The sequence below is a fragment of the Orbicella faveolata genome, unplaced genomic scaffold (genome assembly GCF_042242905.1).
Source record: "Orbicella faveolata isolate gen_17 unplaced genomic scaffold, um_ofav_v1 contig_24, whole genome shotgun sequence".
NCBI lineage: Eukaryota > Metazoa > Cnidaria > Anthozoa > Scleractinia > Merulinidae > Orbicella > Orbicella faveolata.
The window spans coordinates 32,987,404-32,996,619 of record NW_028301552.1 but is presented as its reverse complement, the minus strand read 5'-3'; the positions used below and the strand labels follow the sequence as shown (position 1 = coordinate 32,996,619).

Below are 9,216 nucleotides of genomic sequence, written 5' to 3'. Positions count from 1 at the left end.
GCTCATATGCATTTGCATACGGCTTTGCGTACAGAAGGAAACATGTTAGATATGAGTTGACTCAAAGCAGCTAAAGAGCTAGTGAAACTTAATACATGGTGAAATTTTTATTTCTTTGGGTGTAATATTCAAGGAGATATTGTCTTTCAAAAACTGCAAAACTTCTGGGTGGCTAAAGCGATAATGAACTCATACATTCTTTGTAAAATTTTAAGATTTTAAACCCGTGTTGCACGAAAAGTATTCAATACATCAGGCTCATGTTAATTGGCAGAGTTGATCGTACTATGACCTTTCAATATTCAGAACTGATTTATTTGTAGCTCCATCGGAAACTGAATTGCTTATGCTGATGAGGCAAATATTGTACTGAAACAAGGATTCCCCCGTACAGTACGTAATCGTTCTGTCCAGTGTCCCCTTACCAATACACACACCCTTCTTTTTAATTTTGTTGAGAAGCGTCTACATAAGGCCCCCACTCCAGTAAGCACATTGTACAGACTACATTGAAATCATCCGTGATTCATGTTCCTTCTGAACAGCTCAGATCCTACATCACAAGAAATTTTAAGCTCGTAATATAAGTATTTCGACTGTTATTTTCATGTGAGGGACTGTTCCTTCAAACGAAATATCTCTTTTCACTTTAGACATTGAGATGTTTGTATCAAAATCAGTAGCGCGTAACTGAATAACCACCCCTGTCACAAATAAGCGCCCCGTCTCTTCCCCTCTATTTAGCCTCGATTGTTAAAAACATGGCACCGTAACTGTAGCAACAAAATACGATTTTCAATCTCCAAAATACGACGACTGCCCGAAAGTGACAAGCTATCAACCATGTTGGCAGTATTTGTATGAACGAAAACGTTTAACTAATAACCTTATGACATCTTCTGGGAAAGCTGTTTAAAGACAGGTGACTTCAGTTGAGTAGCTCTTGAAAGCTTCACAGTCCTAGGCTAAATCTAGATACTGTATAGATACAAAACTAAGACTGGCCATGGTTCCTTGTTCACAGTTCGTACCGATCCGCCGTCAATCTCGTGTTGATCAGACGCTTATAAGTGCTGCTCAGGACAACCCAGTGAAAGAACAACATCTAATTCTGACACCGAAAATGCTGTTCTAGAGAGAAGGGGGAGCGGGGTTTAGCGACCGAGCGCTTATGATCCGAGCGGGCTATTGTCAAGGAAATAATAAGTAATAACATGTAGTTGAAACAGTATGATTGATACAAAGATTCACTCTTTATATAACGAAGGCATGCAAGCTGCAGTGAGTAGTTAGAGGTATTGATGATAAAGAAAACGACAAATATAAGTTTCAGAGTCTCCAGAAATAATTTGAAGAGGCATAGAATGGGTTTATTAATTAGAACCAATTTAAGTGAAAAACTGACGAGTTGAAAAAAAAACAATAGCTTCTAAAATTAAAAGCGCATAAAAAAATAAACAATATTATCGATCAATTTGTGGTGTAAAATTACGAACGGGCAAAGTGTGCACTTCAATTGTTCCTCGGTCTTGCCTGTAATGTACAGTACATGCTTATATGATTGTTTCAGGCATTTTTGGACGACAATGTAAAGGCAATTTGCAGCTGGTATTTGAACGTACACGTCGTCTGTGCAAGTTTCACATGAATAGATATTCATATTTGTCGTGCTGAGTACTCAGATTCAGATCTTCAGCTATTCTATATCCTGTTTCTGACTGACAACTGCACAAAAGCCATGCCGTGGATAAAGGAGGGACTACCAACGCAACACTTCTAATTGCATTTTATTCCAAACAAGAGCTTTTCTTGGCATGCAGCCTTGATCGAAATATGTCTTGTCGTGCTGGCAACATTTGGCAACTGCCTGGTCTGCTTGGCGATTTTGAAAAACAGGTCTCTTCAAATCGCCTGAATTTCTACATACTTTCATTGACGATTGTTGATCTTCTCGTCACAGGGGTTCTTATACCCATGCGAGTGGCGCAAAATCTTGCTTTCTACAATAACGAAACCGTCCAAGAACCCGTTGTTCGGGTGATTGGTTTTATGAGTAGAGTACGTAACGATTGTAGCCTTTATTTCGAGTCTAGCCGTGCTTACAAACGATCGGCGCGTGGCCTTAAAACATCCGCTCAAGTATCGCTCTGTTATAAGGTACGCAAAAAGCACTAACCGTTACACGTCTAAAAGAGTTACAACGACATTTCTAAATTTCTTTAATTTATCTTATTTTTTTCTTCAACAAGCGAAGAACATTTACTTACTGCTTATAATATCAGTTTTATCGTTGTCAAACAGACACGGGGTGATTTAGACAGCAGTTATACTTAAAAGTTACTTTGTGATTACAACTGTGCCCGCTGATCATGTCACGTTTATCCACTCTTGCAGCCATGAATTAGAATTCTGAAATTATTCCGTGTGTGTTATTTATCATCCTACGAGCAAAGCCTTTATTTTACCGAGCTTCAAAAGGCAGAAGGTTCACCCAGGAGGGTGGATATTTGCCGTAAACTGGGATCATTCGTCCAGTTCTCCTCATTTGATTCCACTTTTCCGTGAATCCGGCCAGGAGCTTAGCCAGTTTTAATTTCTTCAATGATCTTCTTCACATCCTTCCAGTTCAGATTTACCAAGTCCTTTATCAAACAACCGCTGAAATCCTGAATCTCAGTCCTGCAGACGACACAGCGATGCGGGGACTGCTGCATGAACGCAATCTTCAGAGATTGCCACGCACACCAACCACACACCACGACGTGTTCACACGGGAAAGTTTGAATACAAGCTTCGGCATCTAAGCAAACTACACATTGTTTATCCGCAGCACAGTCAGCGACTTTGTTAGCGTGATTTACTCTCTGTGTTCCAGCTCTATCTAGCTCTAAAAACCGGTCAATGATTAGAGGAATTTTCTCAGTCTCAATGGAGCGTAGATCTTGTAGAATCTGTTGACGTTCTCTTGTTCCACTGGCTCTTAACGAGCGTTGAAATCCGCACCAGAAAATCGCCAGTGAAGTAAAGCAAAGAACATACACTACGACCATAGAAACAATTGAATATCCGCAAAATCTGAGCAGCAGATGACTTGAAGTGTGATTAAAGATTAACACTCCGGAAAATGTAACGAACATTTTCATGAATTGACAGAATCGAATAAAGCTTCGGAGTTCCATGTTTGGTTTCAGCTCAGATACATCTGTACAAAGCGCTGAGTGAATCTGAAAACATTCCACGTTTTTCAAAATAAAATTTGACGATCTACACAAGATTCGGCGATCAATCGACCCTTGATTTGTTAATATTAATAAGGAGATTTCACCACGCGATTGGCATGAGCCGGCTTGTCTACCAGTAAAATATAAGACCATTCATCCCACCTGTAACTACCTTTCAAAAACAAGGACTTTGAGCGCGAGATAGAATACAAAACTTACACGTTGTAAACTACAGGCTAGTCTTGTAGCTATGAGTTAGGAACTGATGAAGTTGTGCGTTGTTCAGGTTGTTCCGCTAGAAGAACTCAGGAGTGATGCAAACATCAGTTAATATTGAGCCCACAGAGGCAGTAGTGAAATTAATTAAGCCTAATTTAGTAAATATTAAATTAAGAATTACTAATGTAACGTAACAATTTAAACTGATCAGTTGGGAGTCTGCACGCGCGTAGTAATCTCGCTCCCAGGCTCTTTAGGGATTATAAACGTTCAAAAGGAAATATAACTTGAAAACTGATAACGTAGAATAATGTCAAAGTGTCGTCTTGTGAAAAATCACAAACGTTTCGGGTATAACCCCTCTTTAGTGTGAAACCCCTACATGTTTGGTTCGCGCGACTGTTTAGAGATTATCCTGAAGGTGTACGCTCATCATATGTTTGACCCATCGTGAAATTTCACTGAAAACGCCGGGCCTACATTAGCTCTGGGCACTGTTTCTAAAAACAGATCACATAAACCTGCATATTACTTCAGACACGAATTACAGTCTGGTCAGAGTTAAACAAAATGGGACAAACAAGCAACACCTAGCGGAACTGCGGTTTGATAAAATTGAATGATCACATGTAATGAAGTCCTTAACTGCACGATTACCTATATATACATAGTGTTTTCCTAAATGGCCGTAAACTATGATTCTTTCAAAATTGTATGCAAATTAGCCAGACCTTGAGCCATGCCTCACGTGCTTGAGTACTTATCCGCATAGAAATAGCATATAGAATGTTTTTTAGGGTCTTGGTAAATGACTAGTCCGGTTTAAATTTTAGTGAGTCATTAGTGCGCAACACTAACTGCTTTGATCGGCGGATCAAAACATTCTTAGAAGTAGAAATGCTCTGAATGAATGCTTTATACAGGGGTGTCTGGCATGGTCCGAAAAGTATTTGTGAAATAAAATGATCAAAGAAAACGGCTCAAGGATAATTTTCATTAGTCGGAATCGTAATTAGAAACGTAGAGCGATACGACCTGGGGAGAAAATGAAGCTGGCATGCAGTTCCGCTTATGACTCCGCCGCTTATAATCTAATGAAAACTTGATATATTGTGGGAGTCGCAAGCAAGGGTTTCTAGAGCTTTATCATTAGTTGGATCCTCTGATTCTGCTTTCAACTCCGACAGTCAATTAATTGGATCATAAGCGACAGAGTCGTAAGTGAGATCGGAATGAGATGGAAACGTTCTGATGACTCTTTCGACTCTCGACTACGAGTAGTCCCTCTTTCGCTTTGTCCGTCGTTGCGTGACGCGAAAGAAAACCGCGAGAGAAAAATGGCCGCGAGAAATCCTGGAGGCGAGACGCGCGTCTCACCTCCAGGAGCTCGCGCGGCCGCGCGGCCATGCTCTTCTCGCGGTTTTCTTTCGCGTCACGCACGACTCAACTTATGACTCCTATTTTCTGTTTTGACTTCGATTTTTCTTTGGAGACTCATCGACTCCGACTGCGACTCCGTCGCTAAAAGGCTTTGGTTAGATCCGTGATGTCCGACAACAATCACGCAGAAGGATACCAGCGAACTTCAGGTCTTATAAGACATGTCGGTAAAGGACCGATACAGAATTACATGAGGTCTTGTTCTGGAGACGCCATCTTAGATTTGGGTTGCGGTACTGGCGAGCTGTCGGCACATCTTGCAGAGCTTGTAGGACAACAAGGCAAAGTCGTAGCCGTTGATCCTGACATCGGCCGAGTTCATGTGGCTCAGGAGACTCACAAGGGAGTCAAAAACCTTACGTTTCACGAAGGAAGCGCTGCTTACTTCCCCGGAATGAGTTCGGAGACTTACGACATCGTCTTTAGCAATGCTGTGCTTCACTGGGTTCCGGACAAAAGAGAGGCATTCGAGAACATGTTTAGAAGCCTCAGACCGGGCGGGAAGATTGTTCTGAGTTATCTCGATCACTTACCTCCGATGCATGAGCACGTTTATCACGAACTTAACCCAGAAAATCTGGACAGGATACTAAACACGTATCAGTTAAAAACAAGGTCAGACATTGAAAAGATGTGCATAGCCGCTGGATTCGACATTGTACAGAGTTATGACGAGAGTCTTGCTGATCGTCAGTACGAGAGCGGTGAGAATCTGTGCTCACATTTCTGGGCAACTACACACGGCATTTTTGACCCAAAGCTCGTGACGGAAGATAGATTAGTGCGCTTTTGCGCGCGCTATTCAAGTGCAGACTCGCCTGTTAAGTCGTTCAAGGTATGGGCTGAGGAAGGCGACTTTTATTGCATAACTATTGCAACTAAACCGATTAGCATGTAACATGCATGCCCGTTTAGTTTCTAAAGACTTCTACGGTAAATGCAAACGGGAACAAACTGCATAATTATCTGCTCGAGTTATTTTAAAATGTCATTTAATCACTGATCAGTCAATATTTCGTGGATAGCACAATTGGTCAACCACTGCATTCAAGAAAAACTCTGCCACCAGGCCCGGTTAATGCAAATAACACACAATTACAGACTGCTTGTTGCTATCGTCACCCTGCGAGCAGAGCCTCTTTTATCGCTTTTTTGAGCGGACAGGAGACGGTACAAAGCATATGTACCGTAAGAAAAGGCTCTGCTTGCAGTGTGTGCTATCGTATGCAATTACATAATTTTTAATAAGGAAAATAGTTTTTTTGTTGGCGAGAATTGTGAAGGAATGGAACGTTCTCCCTTCCTCTTTGTTAGATCAACCTTCCGTAGAGTCTTTTAAATCTGCTTTAGCGGACCATCTCACCCCTTGTGATTCATTTCGTGTGCTATTATGTATATTTTAGAAACTTAATTGTTAAATATGTATTTTATATTTAGATGTTTAATTGTTAAGTAGTTAGTTAATATTCACAGTGATGGGAAACCCTTTATTTGTTTATAAGATATAAATATAAATATGTTTTATAAGAATATCGAAGCTGAAATCTGCGAAATTGTAAGAATTTAAGAATAAATCCGATGATGAGATTTTGAAAAGAATATAATGAGTGTTAAAAATTTGTAAATACAATACAATACAATACAATACAATACAATTATACATTTTTAACTAAACCGAAAATAGTCTCCCTTTCTCTAAACAGCAAAACTGGCCAAAAAATGGCTCCCCACCCCACCACTAACCCGAGTAATCACTACCTGCGATGATCACTGATGTCTTCATATCTTTCTCCGCAGTTTGGATATATGATCTTTCAAATATTCATTTGCAGAAATGTCATGCGTTATAATCTAAGAATATTCACAAGAATGCTTTCAGCCTAAAATCGGCAGAAAAATAAGAATATTCAGCCTGGGCAGGAAAAACGATATTCTTATATATATATATATATATATATATATATATATATATATATATATATATATATATATATATATATATATATATATATATATATATATATATATATATATATATATATATAAAAAGTATATTAATTTCAGAAATCACAGGTGCCTCGAAGCTTTGACCTGAAAAAAACCTTAAACTTCAGAGCTCGAAAAAAAATAGGCAAATGTCGTATTTCTCCTGATTGCTCTTCCGCCAAAATACAGTGTTTGTTGTATTTTGGAGACACGCAATTCCAAAGCTAGCATCTCCGTACCGTATGGCTCTAACCTATATAGCCTATATAGCGTTATTCAGTGTTCAAACACAATAAACTGGAAAAGACATGATTAATGCTGCACTGTCTTTTCAAAGCTGTGTTTTGCTTTACAAATTCTCGATTTTACTATCTCTACTCAGTGGAAGCAATTTCGCAACAACACCTATCCACCCTCCCCGGCCACCACCCCACTCCCCCCCGCTGCTAATTATTGGAAAGTTTCGGAGCGTCAGGGAGCAACCCAAAAAGTCGGAATAGAGGGATGACGGAACGGCGGAAAAATCACCCCAAATCCTAAAATATAGAAAGACAGAACGGCGGAAAATTACCCAAATCCTAAGAGACGTAATGGCGGATTGAAAAGAATAATTCCGCCATTCCGCGGTTCCGTCATTCCACTGTTCCTGTTTTTAGGGTCCTCCTTTTATAGGGGCTTACAGCATACGTCAACATAGTGTACTAAACACAGAATACATCGGAGTGTTTACATCATTACTTTGAATAATAGCACCATATCAACAATGTCCAACAACCAGGAAGCTAAAGGCTACCAGCGCATTTCATCTTTTCACGAGAAGTCGGAAAACTTTTCATTGAAAAGACGGTGGCAAAGGTGGGGTACCAATCACGCATCACGCTGAATTTTTCTATTAAATCACGCTTCAGGGAGAATTTTTTTCACCAATCACGCGTCACGTAAAAAGAAGTAAGTGCATCGCCAATTTTACTTTCTCGGCCCTAAAAGCGTCGTTGAAAGGGGAACTCTGCCGATTCAACCACAAAAATGCATCGGCAAATATGTGACCTCTCACGCGAAAACGTTCCTTACGGTATTCGTTCGAACGGCTGATCGAACGCACGGCAAGTGAACAGATAATTTGAAAAACGATCGTCAATTGACTTGTTCCAAGATATCTTAAAACCACTTGGTTCTACATGAGTTGATAACCACTGAATGTATCATGAGTAATGACTCTAGAAACGATTTAATGAAATGCAAACTGTGAAGGTAAATTTGAGGGATTAATTCATGAGATGTAGGCTGTATAGGTATATGTTGGGAATTAATGATATGTAGGCTGTGTAGGTATATGTGGGGAATTAATACGATGAAAGCTTTGTAGGTATATGTGGGGCATTAATGAGATGTAGGCTGTGTAGGTATATGTGGGGAATTAATACGATGAAAGCTTTGTAGGTATATGTGGGGATTTAATGAGATGTATGCTGTGTAGGTATATGTGGGGGATAAATAAGATGTAGGTTGTGTTGGTATATGTGGGGGATTAATGAGATGTAGGCTGTGTAGATATATGTAGGGATTAATGAGATGTATGGGGTGAATGTAGACGTGGGGAATTAATGAGATGTGTGCTGTGTAGGTATATGTGGGGGATAAATTAGATGCAGGTTGTGTAGGTATATGCGGGGGATTGATGAGATGTAAGCTGTGTAGGTATATGTAGGTGATTAATGAGACGTATGGGGTGAAGGTAGATGTGGGGAATTAATGAGATGTATACTGTGTAGGTATATGTGGGGGATTAATGAGATGTATGGGGTGTAGGTATATGTGGGGCATTAATGAGATGTAGGCTGTGTAGATATATGTAGGGGATTAATGAGATGTATGGGGTGTATACGTGGAAGATTAATGAGATGTATGGGGTGTAGGTATATGTAGGGGATTAATGAGACGTAGACTGTATAGTTACATGTAGGGGATTAATGAGATGTAGGCTGTGTAGATATATGTTGGGGGAATGATGAAATGCAGGCTGTGAGGAGATCTTGGGGGAGATATTTCGGGGGATGGTCGAGGAAGAATAGTTGATCATATATCCAGCAGGTATTGTTTTAAGAGAGATTAAGTATATTGCGGTGGAGTAACTAGCCTTAAGCTATACTGAAGAAGAAGATGCAAACGATTGCCGTGTAGTAACGAGGAAGATGAAAATGTATTGCATCGGCGAAGTAACGTAAACGAGATTGTTTCAGCAGGAGGGAAAAACTTCCTACCGAAACGCTCGACAACTTAATCGCTGAATTAAAAAGAACCTTGGCAAAGAGCTGCATCTTATGTGATTGTTTACGGTTTTTACACGATA

At 39.9% G+C, this 9,216-nt stretch overlaps 2 protein-coding genes across 2 annotated transcripts; one reads left to right on the top strand and one right to left on the bottom strand.

Moving 5' to 3' along the window:
- Positions 1-2,202: 2,202 nt before the first annotated feature.
- Positions 2,203-4,689, bottom strand: LOC110056015 (uncharacterized). Its single transcript, XM_020762451.2, has one exon. The coding sequence runs from the start codon at positions 3,372-3,374 to the stop codon at positions 2,580-2,582; it is 795 nt and encodes a 264-aa protein (XP_020618110.2). The 5' UTR covers positions 3,375-4,689; the 3' UTR covers positions 2,203-2,579.
- Positions 4,690-4,986: 297 nt separating this feature from the next.
- On the top strand, positions 4,987-6,561 carry LOC110056016 (uncharacterized). Its single transcript, XM_089292251.1, has one exon. It carries the CDS (start codon positions 4,987-4,989, stop codon positions 5,776-5,778), a length of 792 nt encoding a protein of 263 aa, XP_089148377.1. The 3' UTR covers positions 5,779-6,561.
- Positions 6,562-9,216: the final 2,655 nt, after the last annotated feature.

Bases quoted from the DNA above. Each gene is read 5' to 3' on its own strand.
- LOC110056015 (XM_020762451.2), bottom strand. From the start codon at position 3,374: ATGGTCTTATATTTTACTGGTAGACAAGCCGGCTCATGCCAATCGCGT.
- LOC110056016 (XM_089292251.1), top strand. From the start codon at position 4,987: ATGTCCGACAACAATCACGCAGAAGGATACCAGCGAACTTCAGGTCTT.